The 19,030-nt window shown below is 34.6% G+C and overlaps 1 protein-coding gene across 19 annotated transcripts in view; it reads left to right on the plus strand.

The window, feature by feature from the left end:
* Nucleotides 1-19,030, plus strand: part of IQCM (IQ motif containing M) — a 480,596-nt gene that overhangs the window by 279,042 nt on the left and 182,524 nt on the right. For all 19 annotated transcript variants that reach the window (XR_012079786.1, XR_012079787.1, XM_072975871.1 and 16 more), the window contains 2 exons: nt 7,152-7,296; nt 16,501-16,635. Coding sequence is in view for 17 of the 19 variants with exons in the window: in XM_072975871.1 (XP_072831972.1) it covers nt 7,152-7,296; nt 16,501-16,635 (280 nt within the window). In the remaining 2 variants the exon portion in view is untranslated. The remainder of the gene's footprint in view (nt 1-7,151; nt 7,297-16,500; nt 16,636-19,030) is intronic.

Consider the following 19,030-nt stretch of genomic DNA (forward strand, 5'->3'; position numbering starts at 1 on the left):
GGAAGTTTGTACTTCTTAATCTTTGTCACCTGTTTCTGTCTTCCCCACCCACCCCTCTGGCAAAAACCTGTTTGCATCTATGACTCTGTTTCTGTTTCATTATGTCTGTTCATTTGTTTTGCTTTTTATATTCCACATGTAGGTGAAATCATACAGCATTTGTCTTTCTCTGTCTGTCTGATTTCACTTAGCATGATACCCTTCAAATCCATCCAAAGTTGTCACAAATGGCAAGATTTCATTCTTTTTATTTTTTTAGTGGTTGAGTAATATCTTGTTGTGTGTATATATCACACCTTCTTACCCATTCATCCATCAATGGACTTTAATTCAGTTAAGCTGAATTTGGATAGTCACCTGGTCAATATATCCATAATTTTTCTCAATAAAGTTCTGTCCACACTTTTTGGTTTAAGAAAACGTTATGAATAATCTATTCTTGTGACAATTTCAGATTGTGTCAGATTAGAGACTGAACAAATGCCTGGCTTATCCTTAACCCAAGTTTTGGGTCTCCTTTTACTCTAAGGCTGGGGCCACCTATCTTTGCACTGATTTTGTTTCTTCTGTGCTATTGGCTTATCCTCTGTTTAAAGCAACTTTCCTCCACTTCCCACACTCCTGGGTACTCTCGCAGAATTTAAACGTTCACCTTAAAAAGAAATTATACACATTTCCACACATCCACCTGAGCAACTTTTGTAAATAGCAATCCTGACTTTCAGAATAAATCACAAGGACCTGTACTGGTTGGGCAAATACAGAAGAACCTGAGGGGATGGATTTTGGCAAATCTTTGAGGAAATTAAAAAAATGTTCTTACTTACCTTGAGGGCTAAAGTTGTACTACTAATATAGGAATTTGGAAAAAAAAACTAGAAATTGAAGAATAGATCAGAAATTCTGTATGGAGCTGCTGTGTTCATTTTATAGATGAAGAAACTAAAGCTCAGAGAAACTAGGTCATTTGCCCAAAGTTGCACTGCTGGTAAGGGACTGAGCTAGAATTCAAACCCATGTCTGTCTGACTTCAAAGCCCATGCTTAGTCTACATATTATATCATTGACTTGAACTATTTGATGACTGATTGCTCCCTAATCTAATCTAAAGCCATATCCCAGACCTGCCTCTCTAGTTCTAGATCCAGGCGTTAAGTTGCCCATTGGAAAGGTCCATAGTTAAATCAAACTCCACATAGCCTTACGTGAACCATTTTCTTATTCCACAGAGCTCTTCCTTTCCTGCACTACTTATATTGTTGAACTGTGCCACCACCCATCGTCCAAGCTGTTCACCTGGAATTTTCTTAGACCCCTTCAGCTTTCTCAACCCCTGTTCAATTGGTTACCACTTCCATAACATTTCTTGTGCCACTCTTCCCCTCTGTGCTTCTTGCCAGAGCTTCTATCCATCACCCCTCACATGGAGAACTGCAGTGGTCTCCTTGTTGTCTACCTGCGTGTAGGCCTCCTCCCATCTGATCTGTCATATGCAGAGGAAGCTCCACTCTGACTTCCTTATTTCATGCCTTATAATCTTTTGATGGTCCCGTGTTGCTAATTGGATAAAATATGAATTCTCTAACATAGTACATGTGGCCTCCTTGGCCTGGCTCTTGCCCGCTGTCCAGCTTCGTCACATGGCACTTCTTCACTAATATCCTGGGCTCTAGCAAAGCCCAAATCCTTCTATTCCCTGACTGTTTCCTATTATTTTATGAATCTTTATGCTGTTCTCTTAGTCTGGAATACTCTTCCTCCCTAATTTTCTGACAAACTCCAACTCATTCTTTAAGCTCTTCCTTATGTATACACACCCAGATATGCTTTCTGGTCCATCAAGCAGAGTTGATCTCTCCATTTCTGGTCAATAATTTGCCCACTCCTCTGCATTTTGACCTTTTGTTTACATGTTTGTCATGAGCAATACAATTTATGTGACCTATTTGGGAGTACCTGCTCTTTATTTTTATATTTATGGTACCACATACTGTTTTGACACATACAATCTCTCTCATTTTAACTATCTTCACTCACTATCTGCTGTTTTTCTTGTTTATTTACTTGTCTGTGTATGTTTATATTGTTTTCTGTCTTGTTCGCTACTGTGTTCAAATGCCTAGAATAGTGCTTGGCATGTGATAATTCAACAAATGTCTTTTGAATTAATTCAGCAAAATATAGTTATGGAAGTTTATCAGATCACTCTAATGATTCACATATGTCATATATATAAATATATAGAGGCATATAATATATGTCATATATACATATCGTATATATAATATAATTTAACTTAATTATAGTATTTTCTGATATTGGAGAGAATTGTAGCATCATCCGTAACTTCTGGGACAAAAACTTCTGGATCTAGAAAACTTGGAAAGTAAGAGTGGGTCCAAGATGACAGTGAAAAGGGAGCTCAACAAGGAAAATGCTGACTTTCTAGGCAGAGGTAGAATTTGAGATGAAAAGAATAAGAAGCACTATCAAAGAGTCAGAGCAAATGTGGATTGTTGCCTTTGATTTGGTTAAAAAACGTATTATGATCATGGATTTTCTTTTTCATTCCGCCATCGGCATGCTGCCTTGTATGTTGGACAGCTGCTCTGTTGATACGGTTAATGTTGTGCTTGTTGTCAAAATGCTAGTGGGGCAGGCCTGTGATGCACGTGTGGTCCGGTTTCAGACTGAGCCTGTGTGCAGAGGTGCTGTTGGGGGAATTCTTGATAGACTTTCTGCTCTAGAGGCTGCACAACAAACCACTGGGTAGCTGTCAGCACTGTAGCCATCCCTCCACCAGGACACTTCCATAGTCTTACTGTTTGGTTGGCACTCGAGGGCTTGTGGCTGGAGACGGCACCTGCTAGAATGTCAGTCACTCTAAGAAAACTCAAGAGACTATACAGTTTTCACCATTTCCTGTGAAATGCTCCAGTTTGGGTTTATTTAGAAATAATTAAGTAACATTGAGTTATATCAGTCATAAGGAGACTGCAGAGATTGCTCCATTTAACTATCAGCATTATTTATTTCCACCATTCGAAATATTCTTTTCCTTTTAAAGTTTTTATGTTGTTTGTTTGCATATGTTCTGCTTTAAGTTAATATGATCCAGAAAAAAACATAGACACAAAAACAGTGTTTACCTCAATGTTATGCTTCTAAAAATTACTGACTCTGGACAGTGAATTGGGGGAAGAGTGTGACAAAATTAGAGAAAGAACAACTAGTATGCTTTTTCAGTAGTTCAGTACATAATAGTATTGGCTTGGGGTAGGACTGGAGAAATGGACAGTAGGTAGAACATTGGATTTAATTGGATTTGGAGATAAAGGAGAGGGAGGAATCAAGAATGGTTCCTAGGTTTTTGCCTTGGGCAACTTGATGGATGGTTGTGAAATACAGAACTTAAGAGGAAGAGTGAATAAGAGAAGGGGGGGAGGAAAGAAAAGGAGATAGAGTTTAGGTTTTAAGCCTGAGTTTAATGTGCCTGTGGAACATCCTTGAAATGTCTGGGATGCAATTGAATATGTGAGTCTAAAGTTTAGAAGGAAGATGGGGCCAAAAGGAAACATTTGGGATTCAGTAATTGTTCTTAAACTCTTTTCACCTTAACACACCTGAAAAAGAATGTAAAACTCTCTCACTCATAAAAATAGTTCAATTTGGCAATAGTTCTTATTTTATCTCTGAGAAATCTCTTTCCCCAGGTGACTAAATGGCTCCTTTACTTCATTCATGTGTCTGTTCATTGTCACACTATGAAAGAGCCTGCCCCGTACTACCCTATAAAAAATAATACCTACCCTCGTTTCTCCCTATTCCATTTAAAACACTTTATTGCTCTTCATACCACTTACTGCCAAATACATACCTATTTGTTGACTGTGTTATTCCTTCCATCAGAATGTAATACACTGAGACAGGGATTTTGTCTTTCCTGTTCACTAATCTATCCACAAAGACTAGAACATTTCTGGCACATGTTTTTGAATAAATTATTTTCAACATGATGGATGATGTGTAATAAATGACATATTGGGAAGAGAGGATGTGAAATTTGGAAAATCTTCTTCTGGACATTTTGTTTTGGCTCCCTGACCAAAGATGCCCTCCTGTACTCTACCCTCATCCATAGATTTGAGAATCATTATTAGTGATACTATCTGGAGCCACTGGAATTGATGTCATTGTCCAGATAGAGTCTATAGAGTAAGGAGAGAAGCATGTAAAGGTAAGAGTGAGAAAGACCAATCTCAGAGGGCAGGCAGAGGTGAGGATTCCACAAACAATGAAGCAAAAGCTAGAGAGATACGAAGAAAACCAGAATATGCTAGATCAAGAAGTTCAGACACAGTACAAGAAGAGAGTTGGGTCCATGATTTCCAGTGCTGCTAGGAATGAAGTCCTAAGCAAAATAGGTAGAAGATATGAACCAGTACTTCACAGTAGGAGAAACATAAATGGCTAGTAAACATGAAAAGAGGCTACTCTTGCTAGTAATCAAAGAAATTAAGTCCCACTAAGCATCATGTAGTAGTGGACTTCTCCAAACAAGCAAATCATTCATTATTTAAAAAAGAAAGATATGACCATACCAAATAAAAAGCAAACTTGAAATGCATATTGGAAAAAAAAGTTTAAATCCTGATGTGTAAGTATGATACATTTTTCCTTTAAGTCAACATGAATTGGAAAATTATAATCAGTAATTTATGAGTCTTTTATTCTAATATTGCTGTTGTAAATATCAATCTGTACATTTTTTCGGATTTAATTCTATCTTGAGAAGCACTTAGAAATATGGGGGAAAACTTACATACAAAGATGTACATACCATCACAACTGAGGCATATTTCCATATGGAAGACTGGTGGAGAGGCATGCTGTAGTAACCACAAAGAGGGACCATTGCAATTTTCTCTCACCCAACTTCTTAACCATGGAAAATTCCTAGGTCACTTTCCGAATGCCTCGGATCTAAGAAGGGTTCTTCATAAGGTGTGTCCACAAAAAAGGATTTATTAAATTTGTTGGGAAAACACTCAGATTGGTTTTGGTTGCTGCCTAGTGTCCTTGCTCTCTTAGCAAATGTCATTATTCCACTAAGCAGCATTCTAAGCTGGAATCTTTTGGCTCATATTCTAAGGATACAATTAAAACAGTGTTTGATTCTTAATTATAAGCAAAAGAAACCTAGTGACAGATTTAAGCAGAAAGGCACTGAGTAGAATATTGGACAGAGGCCTGAAGAACTAAGCTCAGAAGCATGAAGGGAATGATGAAGCCTAGCCTAGATAGTGCCCAGGACTCTAGCCAAATCCTGCACAGAGTCTGATGCAGATGCTGAATCCTGGGTATTACTGCCTTCACAAATGCTACCCTTGAAAAGTAGATTATTGCTCCATGGTTACTCTGCCACACAAATAGATTTCCCACTGTTTCACTTTTAAAAGCATTATTAGTTTCGATTCAAAGCCTGATGCTGGTGTGGATAATGGATGAAGCTTTGTCACATGTCTGCATCCTAGCAACAGAGGAGGCGTGGGTCATAAGCATCTGATTTGTGGCTTCAAATTGTAGGAGGTGAGTTCTGCCTCCTACTAAGAATCATACAGTGGGGAATGCTCCAAAAGTGTGAACAATCCATTATTTAAAACAAAACAAAACAACAAGAGTCTACTGGACAAAAGGCAGATTAAAAATACACATTATAAACTGTTATTGAATATTGAAAGACATTAGCAAACATTCAGAATCTGCCTGATTCTGATGGAATTCAGATGGAGGGATAAAGGAGAAGAGGGAAGTAGTGAAATTGTGCTAATTTATTTTTTTCATTCAGGCAAAATAAGAAATATTATTTCATTGATAATATCAATAAATTAAGAAATATAGACTGAAACATTACATTTTAAAATTTCAGAGAAGAACCACAAAATTAAGCAAAGACGAAGAAAAATAAAATGACAGAAACAACCTTTAAAGAATCATACAAAACAGAAAATAAATGTCAAGAGCAAGAACACTCATAAGTGTTATAAAAATAAATATACTAGGGAATAAACCAAAACAAAAATTTACAGAATGGGTGAAAAATATAAAATGCAAGTAAATTAAGAGGAATATAGTGTGTAGTTATAAGTGTGGGTTCTGGAGTGTCCTTGTTTTGATTTCAGAACTTTCTGCAACTTACTAACTATAAGACCTTGGGAAAGTTATTTAAAGATTTTATGCTTCAGTTTTTTTTTTTTTACTTGTATAATGGTATGCAAAACACATGAAAGGAAAGCTGACTCAGAGGAAAATTCATAAACTTAACTACATTCCAAGCAAAATGAAAATAGATAATTTAAATCTTTAATTTAAGAAGTCAAGGAGGGGAAATAAATCTAAAGGAATTAAAAAAGATAAGTAGAGAAATTAATGAGCTAGAAAATGTAAAATGTAAAAATAATTAAATTGATAAATAAAATGGAACTGGCTCTTTAGAAAAGAAAACAAGCCTGCAATAGGTGAATTTTTATACTTTAATTTTTAAAAGTCTACTGTAGTAGAATGTAGAAAATGCATATGCAGAAAAAATAAAGTCACAGATGAAAAGTAAACTGATAAAATTTGCGCATATGCTGAAAAGGATTAATTTCTTTAATATTCAGAGTTCTAGAAATCAGGAAGTAAAAAGTGAAAAAATTCAGTGGAAAATACGTAAAAGACATACATATAGTATTTTCAAAAGAAAATACAAGAATTTGAGCTCTCAGAGTGGATAGCTTAGGCAAGAATCATCCATTACAGAATAATGCCTTACCAGATTTTTTTTTTCTGGCTAAGTGGGCTACATATTATAGAAATCTGGATACCAACCTAGGAAGCTTCTATAAAAGTTTATTATTGAAACCTCTACTCTACAAGAAGTATGAGTATGTGATGACAGAGCAACTCAACATTGAAACTCTCTGAACTTCAGGGAGATTATCCCACTCTATAATGCATATATTTAACCAGCCTAGCTTAGAAACATAGATAAATACATCCGTAATCTAAGAAACTGGGTGAGATAGATGAAATGAAAGGCGCAAAATAAGATTAAATTTACATAGGAGAAATATATATGGAGTTCAGCTGACCATACTTCTGTTTTATAGGCTTTGTATCATGGACCAAATTTGAGAGCAGTTATAAACAAGTATTGCAGACTAATCTACCGTGTTAAATATCGACTTGGTCTTTGGAGGACAAGACAAATTATAAACCTTGCAGAGCTAGAGGAATGGATGGACAGAAAAAAATGTAAGTGATGCTGTCATTTCTGGTTTGATTTTAGGTTTGAAATTAATTTAACCACTGGAAATTTATATATAATTTACAAATAATTACCTATGGACACCAAAAGTAGGCCAGATTTTTCTTGCTGAATCTCGTTGCATCTTAAGCTGACATATTGTTTATTTTGATTAATTTATAAAAGATCTTGTGCTTATAAGCAATCATTCTGGCTGACCAAAGCAAAAAAAAAAAGAAAAAAAGAAAAAGAAAGAAATTTAAAGGAAAGATAGAAGAAAGATAGCTAAAGAATCAGATTTCCATTAGAACATGAACCAGAGCTGCTCCAGAGATCTAGAGAGCAAAAAATAAGGGGCAATCTCTGTTTACTTCTGAGTGCTAGATAAACTGCTATCACTTTAAGACTTTGTTATTAAGCTTTAAATTCAAATTCTGAGAGAGCACCTGATTGGTTTAGGTTGAGTTATGTGTCCAGCACTTTGCCATGGGAGGACAGAAAGGACAGAATTTGCTTGAGAGTTGCAGAGAAGCTATATCCATTAAGGGGATGGGTAGCTTCCTGAAGGAAAACTGCATATTGATAACAAAAGAATAATAATGGACACTGAGCAGACTAAACAACAGATATCCATTACATGTTGCTTATTAGTGTTGAAATTCTATGCACAGAACAAGTTTCCTAATTTGTATCTTAACTTTCAGAGATCTTGATTTTTATTATATTCAATGAATTTAGTATTGCTTAAGATTAGGATGGCTATTACAGCCAGTTATTTTCTGAAAAAATGAGTAAAGGATTCTGGTTTCTGCTTCCACATGTAAGGAGCTTGGAAGTCACTACTCCATCTTAACAGTAAAAAAGCTAAACAGACTGAAAAATCAACAGCTCTTCTTGGTTCTATGAGAGAGGGAAGAACACAGGACAAAATGCTGCTGTCAAGATTGGAGACATAGGCATGCAAATACAGGAAAATACAGGTTACCAGAGCAGAGACTCAGGAGCAGGAACTGATGGGAGAACCAGTCCTGGGGTAGGAAAAATGAACTGTAATTGATGAATTGCTGGAGGCTCAATGTGGACAACTCTGAGAGTTAAACATTCAAGGAGGAGCAGGTCATAGTGGGTCCTCCATAAGTCTGTGATATTGACAACCAGGAGCTCAACCAGATTCCCACAATAAATATGAGAAAATGAACCATTTTGAAATATGCCAGAGCACTCCATTCTTCTTAACAAGGCTTGCCTTCAGGGGAAAGTAATTAACCAGAGCTTAACCTGCTAGGTATTATCAGAGCCTAATGAACCTGGGAAAGAGAAAAACTCAACTCCAGTCCACTCTGACCACCTTCTCCCACCCAAGAGGAGAGAATAAAACAAAAATACTTGTGAAGTTCACAGTTCAGAGACATAAGCTCACTAAGAGACTAAGACTTAATCATAAGGCTTTAGAACACTTTCTCTCCCTCAACACCTTATCACCATATTACTAAAGGCTTTTTTATACCAGTTCCTTTTACCTAGTATATCATGTCTGGCTGTCAAGGAAAAATTACAATGTATTCTAAAACACAGTTTATAAAGACAAAGCAAACATCAGAACAGACATGGCAGTGATGTTGGAATTATCAGACTGAGGATTTAAAACAACTATGATTACTATGCTAATTGTGGATAAAATAGACAGCATACAAGATACAGGTGGACAATGTAGGCAGAGAGATGGAAACCCTAAGAAAGAACCAAAAAGAAATGCTAATGATAAAAAAACACTGTAACAGAAATGAAGAATGCCTTTGATGGGCTTATTAGTAGATTGGACATGGCTGAGGAAAGATTCTCTGAGTTAGAAAATGTATCAATGGAATCCTTGAACACTGAAAATCAAAGTGAGCAAAGACTAAAAAAAAAAAAAAAAAGAAAGAAAAAAAAAGAACAAAACGTCCAGGGCCGGTAGGGCAATTACAGAAGGAATAACATATGTATAATGGGAATACCAGAGGGAGAAGAAAGAGAGAAAGGAACAGAAGAAATATTTATAACAATAATGACTGAGAATTTCCCCAAATTAATGTCAGACACCAAACCAAAGATCTAGGAAGTCCAGAGAACACCAAGCAGAATAAATTCCAAAAAACTACACCTAGGCATATCATCAAATTACAGAAAATTAAAGATAAAAAAATTCTGAAAGAAACACCTTGCTTGTAGAGAAAAAAAATAAGAATTACACTTGACTTATCCAAAATTGTACAGGAATGAAGAATGGCATGAAATAGTTAAAGTATTGAGAAACAGACCACCAACCTGTAATTCTGTACCTTGCAAAAATTATCCTTCAAAAGTGAAGGCTTTCTCAGACAAATAGAAATTGAAGCAATTTGTTGCCAGTAGATCTGCCTTGCAAAAAACTGCTAAAGGAAGTTTTTTAGAGAGAGTATTTTAGAGTAAATAATATAGGTCAGAAACTCAGACTATATGAAGTAAAGAAAAGCACAGAAGAGGAAATAAAATATAATAGAAGAAATAAGAATAAATAAAATATTTATTTTTCTTACTGCTAACATTTACAGATAACAATTTATTCAAAATAATACTAACAATATGCTCAATTATAATATACATATATAGCTTATGTATAATTATATATGCTAATATATGTATGCTTATAAATAAGTGAAGTAATGACAACAATTATACAAGGGATGAGAGGTAGAAATTAGGATTATTTTGTTATTGTGAAGTATTCGCATTACCCATGAAGTAAGATAGTGTTATTTGAAAGTGGATTTAGATTAGCTGTAAACATGTACTGTGAACTCTAGGGCAAGTATTTAAAAAAAAATTATAATAGATATGCTATGAAATAAATGAAAATTAAATCATATAAAATGCTCAATTAAAACTACAAAAAGCAGAAAAAAAGTATGAGATAAAAACAAAAGCAAAGTACAAGGAAAACAACAAAAAACACTATTGGATATAGTAGATATGAATCCAGCTGTATCAGTAATCACTTTGAATGTTAAATGATATAAAGGCACCAATTAAACGATAGACATTGTCAGATTAGAGCAAAAGACACAATCCAATTATATGTTGTCTACATGAAAACCATTTTAAATATAAAGACATATCTAGATTAAAATTAAATGGATGGAGAAAAATGCATCATGTTAATACTAATCAAATGAAAGCAAGAGTATCTGTATTAATTTCAGACAAAGCAGACTTCAAATTAAGGAAAATTATCAAGGATGAAGAAGTGCATTACATAATGATAAAGGGGTCAGTTCTCCAAGAAGACATTAACAGTTCTAGTTGTGTATGTGCCTAACATAACATCAAACTATGTGAAGCAAAAACTGATGGACCTGCAAGGAGAAACAGATGAATCCACTGTCACAGTTGGAGACTTCAGTGCTCCACTACAAGAAATAGACAGGTCAAGGAAGCAGAGTAGTACACATAGTTGACCTCAACAGTATCACCAGTCAACTGGATATAACTGACCTCTCTAAATTACTTTATACAACAGCAGTAGAATACATATTTTTCTTAATGTCACAAGCAACATTTACCAAGATGGGCCATACTCTGAGCCATAAATACACCTTAACAAATTTAAAATATTGGACACCATACAATGTCTACTCTCAAACCACAGTGAAGTTAAACAGGAAATCAGTAACAGAAAGATAACTGGAAAATCCCAAAATACATGGGGGTTAAACAACAGATTTCTAAATAACATGTGAGTCACAGAAGACATCTAAAGAGAAACTGAAAACATTTTGAACTAAATGAAAATGAATATACAACTTATCAAAATTTGTGGGATGCAGAAAAAGGAGTTTAGAGGGAAATTTATAGCACTGAAGGTATATATTAGAAAGGAAGAAAGGTAGATCTAAAATCAATAATTTAAGTTTTCACTTGAAGAAACTTGATAAAGAAGAAAAAGTTTATCCAAAATAAGTGAAAAGAAAGAATAAGAGCAGAAATAGATGAAATTGAAAACAGGAAATCAATAGAGAAAAATCAGTGAGTCTAACATGTGGTCTTTTGAAAAGATCAGTAAAATTGATAAGCCTTAGCCAAACTGACTAAGAAGAAACGAAAGAGGGCACAAATTATTAATATCAGAAATGAAAAAGGGGACATTGCTAAAGACCCTATGGATATTAAAATGATGATAAACACATCTATGCACAACTTTTTATGCTCACATATTTGTTAACTTAGATACAATGGACCAATTCCTTGAAAGACAGAATCTTCTAAAACTCTCTCAAGAAGAAATAGACAATGTGAATAGGTCTATATCTATTAATAAAATTGAATCCAAAATTAATAACCTTCCAAAACAGAAAGCACTGGGCCCAGATGGGTTCACTGGTGAATTCTATCAAACATTAAAGGAAGAAATTATACCAATTTTCTACCATCTTTTTCCAATATATAGATACAGAGGGAATACTTCTTTACTCATTCTATGTGGCTATCATTACCCTAATACCAAAATTAAGCGAAGACAATATAAGAAAACTACAAACCAGTATCTCTTATGAATATCAAAACAAAAATCCTCTATAAAATAGTAGCGAATTGAATCCTAAAAAACATAAAAAGAGTTATATACCATAACCAAGTGGGATTTATCCCAGGTTTGCAAGGCTGTTTCAATTTTCAAAAATCAATTAATATAAGCTATCACATCAGTAGGCTAAAAATGAAAAATCACATGTTCATATCACTAAGTGCAGAAAAAGCAATTGACAAAATCCAACACCCATTCATAATAAAAACTCTCAGTAAACAAGAAATAGAGAAGTATTTCCACAACTTGAGGAAGATTATCTTAAAAAACCTGCAGCTAGCATCATACTTAATTGTGAGTAACCAGAAGCTTTTCCTCTAAGATCAGATACAAGGCAAGGATATCCTGTCACCACTCCTTTTCAACATCATGCTGGAAATTCTTGCTAACACAACAAAGGAAGAAGAGGAAATAAAGGCATACAGATTGGGAAGGAAGAAATAAAATTATCTTTGTTTGTAGATTACATGATTGTCCATGTAGAATATCTGAAAGAATTGACAAAAAACTGTTGGGACATAGTAATGATGTATTTATATCAAGGTTGCAGGATACAAAGATAATATATAAATGTTAATTGATTTCCTATATACCAAGGGTGAACAAGTGGACTTTGAAATTAAAAACACACTAACATTTACATTATCCCCCCAATATAAAATACTTATGTATAAAGGTATCAGAATATGTACATGATCTCTATGTGGGAAATTACAAGACCTTGATTAGCAAAATCGAAGAACTAAATAAATGGATAGATATTATGTGTTGATGGATAGGAAGACTCATTATTGTAAAGATGTCAGTTCTTCCTACTTGATGTATAGATTTAATACAATCCCATTCAAAATTTAGCAAGTTATTTTGTGGATATCAACAAAATGATTCTAAAGTTTATATGGAGAGGCAAAAGACCAGAATAGCCAACACAATACTGAAAAAGAACAACAGAGTTGGAGTACTGATGCTACCTGACTTCAAGACTTACTATAAAGCTACAATTATTAAGACAGTGTAGTATTGGCAAAAGAATATACAAATACGTCGTGGAACAAAATAGGGAGTTCAGAAACAGACCCCTATAAATACAGTTAACCAGTCTTTGACAAAGGAGCCAAGGCAATGCAATAGGGCAAAGATAGTCTTTTTAACAAATGGTGCTAGAACAGTTGGGCATTCACATGTAAAACAATTAACCTAAACACAGACTTTATACATTTCACAAAAATTGACTCAACATGAATCACAGAATAAGTGTAAACGCAAAACTATCAAACTCCTAGAAGGTAACGTAGGAGAAAACCTAGATGATGCCTGTTTAGATACAACACCAAAGACAGGATTCATTAAAGAAATAATTAATAACCCAGACTACAGTAAAATTTTAAAGCTTTTGCTCTATGAAAGACAATATCAAGAGAATGAGAAGACAAGCCACATACTGAGAGAAAATATTTTCAGAAGACATATCTGATAAAGGACTGTTATCCAAAATATACAAGGAACTCTTAACACTCAACAGTAAGAAAACAAACAACTTGATTAAAATGTGGGCCAAAGATCTCAACACTCACCAAAGAAGATAGATCACAAGTAAGTGTAGAGAATGATGCTCCATGTCATTTGTCATCAGGGAAATGCAAATTAAAACAACAAAGAGATACCGCTACACACCTATTTGGATGGCCAAAATCCAGAGCACCAACAACACCAAACACTGGCGACAATGTGGAGCCATAGGAACTATCATTCGTTGTTGGTGGGAATGCCAAATGATGGCCGTTTTGAAAGGCAGTTTGGTGGATTCTTACAAAACTAAACATACTCTTACTATACAATCCACCAATCATGCTTGTTGGTATTTACCCACATGAGATTTATACCCAAACAAAACCTGCATATGATATCTATAGCAGCTTTTAGTTAATCACCAAAGCTTGAATGCAGTCAAAATATCCTTTAATAGATGAATTGATAAATACACTGTGGTAAATCCAGACAATGAAATATTATTTAACTCTAAGAATAAATGAGCTTTGAAGCCATAAAAAGACATGGAGGAAACTTAAATGCATATTATTAAGTGGAAAAAGCCAATCTGAAAAGGCTTTATACTTTATGATTCCAGCTATCTAACATTCTAGAAAAGGCAAAACTGTGGAGAAAATAAAAAATCAGTGATTGCCAGGGGTGGGATGAGGTGGGTGGGAAGGATGAATTGGCATGCACAGAGAGGAGTTTTAGGACAGTAAAACTATTTCATACAATACTGCAATGATGGATAAATGTTATTATGCATTTGTCTAGACTCATAGAATGTGCAACACCAAGAGTGAACTGTAAGGTGAACTATTGCCTTTAGTGATTATGATGTGTCAATATAGGTTTATCCTTAGTAACAAATGCATCACCCTGGAGAGTGATACTGATAATGAGGTTGTGGGGTGGCTATGCTTGAGTGTGGGGAGGAGATATATGGGAAATTTCTGGTACCTCCTTCTCAATTTTGTTTTAAATTTAAAACTATTCATAAATTTTCTTTAAAGCAACAACAAAATGATGCAAATAAATTATATTTGATTGAAATCAGTCATTTATTGCCTTGTAATATAAAAGTGCTACATTTTTTGGTAATTTCAGCTAGCTATAAAATGTTTATTTTATAGTGGACTGTACGTTCCATGAAGTCAAGAACTGTGTCTGTTATGATCATTAATATGCACCTGCTATTAGCAAATGCCTGGTCTATCAGAAGGGCTCAAAAGTATTTTTTGAAAGGACAGTTTTTACTAAGTTTATTAGTTATTCTAAAATTATGTTGCAGAGTATTTACAAATAATCGGAATTCTTTGAGTTAGAATGCCTCTTTTTCTGTAGCTAGTGCTTGAGGAAGGAAGAAATCAGAGAGAGAAAGAAAGAGAGAGATTGTATAGAAGTCATGGAACTCAATCAGTTCACCCCATGCAACAGCCTGATTTCCAGAGGAAAAAGAAGGAGCAAAGTGTTTGGGAGATGAAAAGACTGGAAGAAGAAGGGAGAAAGAGAAAACAAATGAGAGAGGCAGAGAAAGAGAAAACCATTCTTTCATTAAGAAGCTGCTGGGACTCCTTTTACTTAAAAATCCTTTGAAAAGTGAGAGAGAGTACAACCATCTTATTTAGGAGTTAGTCCCAGGAAATACTGTTAGTAGAATGGAGAAGTGAGACAGGGAAGGGATGGGTGGGGGTGGGGGGTAAAAGCAGATTACCACGTGGGCAACCTGAGCTTTATCCCTGTAGGGAATAGTGTGGCCATCTTGCCTCAAGTGCTGGGTCTTTATCCACCAGCTTCCCCAGTCAGTCGTTAAGGGCTGCTCCACTGGGAGCCTTAATTACCTGGCACTTCTGGCTGCGCTGGTGGACAGAGTGGAGTCCTGTAGCCAGAGGGAGCCCTTAGGCAATGAAATGCAGGTGCTAGCACTTGAAAGTCAGGTCAGCATGTACAGAAATGTAAGGCAATATGGAAGGGGACGCCAATAGCAACTGCTCTAATTTGCTTATTTGAGAAGAGAAAAAGTCATAGGTATGCTAAATAAAAATTTATGTTTATTTTCTGCTATGTTTCAGAATCTTGAATAGCTACTCATATTCAGGCCATCACTAAGTATTTCTTGAACTTGTTGATGTCTCATGACTGTCCACTTCCACTGAATGAGTGAATGAATGGATAGAAAATTGAAGTCCATTGGTTGATTGCCAGGATGATACTTTAACTTCTGTTTGAAACCATTCTGATGCCCTTTGTCATAGGGAGCCCATATTTCAGAACTAAATCTGTACTGAGGCAGACCCTGTCCTTTTGCCAATGCTGATTAACAATCAGCTTCATGGGGCTTATCCATATACTTCAGAATGGCGAGTAAATACCACCTTTTGGAAAAAAAATGTTTATGGATAGCTACACTCAAAACATATATGTCAATTCTTTTGGTCATTATCTAACCACTGTCTAATGCCAAGTATGGGAGATAGGTGAGGGAAGGCCCACCTGAATGGTTTTCTGGGGAAACCTTGAGCCAGGAGTGGCAAAGGACCTTGAACTAGGAATACATGAAGTCAGTGAGCAAAATGCAGATATAGTAAGGCAAAATCAGGAGAAGAATAAGTGATCCAAAATGGAATCACCAATTCAATTAGTTAGAATGTTGAGTAGAAGTCAAAAAGAGATGAAAAAATCAGGGAAACTAAAAAAATGAATGCTGAAATGGGTCAACAGAAGTCAGGCCCCCAGAAATCCTGACACTGAAGCCATGGCTTATGATGTGGTTGGAGCATTGATGGGTTCAGGGTCTATGGACAACTGTCATGTAAACCAGGCCAGAGGATGCCAGTGTTCTCTTTAGGGAAGCAAGTCCAAATTTCACTCCTGTGGAGGGAGGAGCATGCCCACTTCCTTCTAACCTTCCCCAGGAGGCTGAGATAGTGCTGCTTTCATCGTGAGGCTTACAACCAGACATCAAAATAAAACTGGAGTTAAATCTTCTCCAAATTGAGATGACAGTTTCAGGTGGGGTGTGTACTTGATGTATTACTTACAAAGAAAATATTTTATTTTATCTTTTTTCTCCTTATAGTCTATGAAACAATGTTTGCTAAAAGAGAAGACTGGCGAGGATTAGGAAGAAGTGAGCTCCTTAAATTCTTCAACGACTGTGGTCATTTCCCAACCCAGCAGCAAATTGATGAGGTTTGGGACCTGGTCCACAGAGGCGAGTGTTTTCTCATTTCTTTTCTCTTTTGCTTTCTACCTCCTTCTTTATTTCCTCCCTGTTTTCCTCCCTTGTTCTTTCCTTCCTTCCTTTTACTTTCAGTAAGCTTGTCTTATAAATCCCTTTTTTCAAATTTTTAAAACCCAATTTTAATATATATGAAAGAAGAGACTTAAAGAACAGGTTAAAAGAAGTGAATACAATAAAGTTATTTTAAGAGGGGTGGAAGAGAAGATTTTAACGTTTTAAGTTCTTGATGTATTTTTCATACACTAAGTTTAGCCTGAATATATTTTAAATCATCATATTTGAAATACTGATGCTAAAATGATTTCTCCTGAATGGTTAGATTTGGTACTGAAGAACATAGTTAAGTTTAAATGTGTAAACATAAATTATTTCAATACAATAGATACTCAGTTTGAAAATTGATTATTTTCTGAACAATAAGTGAAAGGATAATATTGTAGTGTATGGGAATATGTAATAAATTAAATGAAGCAACGTTTCTCTCTTCTCTAAAAACTACTGAGTGGGTGGATATTGTCACCAAAGTTATGGGAAATCTCAATGAATTTTCCTTAACCCCTAAAGATTCTTTTCAGCATTTCTTTTTATGTCCACACTGGTGCTGTGGCTTGCTGCTGTGTATAGAGATGGTGGATGATGTATCCACAATTTAATTGAGAAGAAAAGGTAAACAAACAAAACAAAAGATTTCAGGACTTTTTTTTTAATAGAGGAAAATGGCGCACATGCTGATAGGAAGGTATGATTAATGTCAGGGTGACAAGGTTGAGGCTTCATTATAGGTTGACGTTCTCATCCGTTGTTAGTTCTTAATGTAAACTGACCTAATTCTTTGACTGTATATGGACTTTGCTTTGCCACTGCCAAATCACTAGTACCTAGACAGGTTTTCTAGACTCTCAATAAATATTTGTTCACAGACTAGAGAAGCATTCATATCACTTTGTGCTTCAGTGGTCATGACTAGGTTGTTTGTTTAAGCAACTTTTTTTGATGAAAAAACATTTAATATTTATTATATAAAATTTGGGAATATAGAAATATATAAAATTACTAATAAATAGCAATTGTTAATATTTAATGTTTATTGTTCCCAGTTTATTTCTGTGCATGTAACAATTTTATGAAAATTGAGGTCTTCTGTAGTTTTAAAATCTACTTTTTTTTTTTTTTTGCTTAACAGTACTCATAAATTTCCAAGGCATAAATATCTTTTACAGCATTATTTATGACTGAGTAATAATCTATCATAAGGGTGTTCTACAAAGTGTTTACTGTTGTACATTTAAATTCTTTATTTTTCTTTATAATAGATAATAATAAAATTTTAAAAATTGAAAGTGACAAAATAGAAATCACCTGAGATTTCAGAAACTTATACTGATTAGTGTTAGTAATTTAAATTAACTGTTTTGTTCAAATTAATAGTTGATAGTAATATTTTCCTCCACTGATTATTCTGAAATATATCATAAAGGCTTAGGTTTAGACCATGGCTCTAGAATTAGCTTGCCTGGGTTTAATTCCTGGCTCCTTCACATACTAGCTGTGTCTTTGGACAAGATATTTATCTCTGCTATGCCTTATTTCACTCATCTATAAAAGGAAGGTAATACTATCTAAGTCATTGCACTGTTATGAGATTTAAATGAAATAACTTGTGTAAAATATGTGGCCCATAGTAAGTGCTCAGTAAGTGTTTGCTATTATTATTCTTTAAATTCTTAAGTATACTTAAATAATTATGAAAGTTAATTTTCATAATTTTTATTTTGAAAATGTTTAAATGTTGAACCTAATTATAGAATGATTTATTTTTATAGAGATTTTTGTATTGAATGTTATCCATTGGTTTCCACCTGTATCATCTCTTTTGATTATCATAATAATAACCTGTGTGCTAGAGGAGATGATATGCTTATTTATGTTCATTTTACAGCTGAGAGAACTGAGACTTAGAAAGAGACTTTTTTAAGCTCATTACGAGAGCTGGAACTTTATCCTTGGTCTCTTCAAGTTCAGTGCTCTTTCCATTTTACTATGTGGAGACACTTTAAAAGTTCAGTGCTACAAAAACATATTTAGGTGGATGATTAAAAAATTCTTGACAGCAAATACTGCCTTTTATTGATCTTTCACATACTAGATAATGCCGTGCAATATAGTAGGTTTTTCTGTAAGTAATTCACTCTATTAAATTTCTTATTAAAACTAGAATTTTCAAAAGAAAACTTATTTTAAAAACATACTATTTTTATTATCATGCCTAAAATTGAGAAGCTTTCCTTTATAGAAAGAAGTCACTCTAACATAATTTAAAATATATATCCAATTATGTTGCTCAATCCAGTTAAAAAATTCTAGT

The sequence above is a fragment of the Vicugna pacos genome, chromosome 2 (genome assembly GCF_048564905.1).
Source record: "Vicugna pacos chromosome 2, VicPac4, whole genome shotgun sequence".
NCBI classification, from domain to species: Eukaryota; Metazoa; Chordata; class Mammalia; order Artiodactyla; family Camelidae; genus Vicugna; species Vicugna pacos.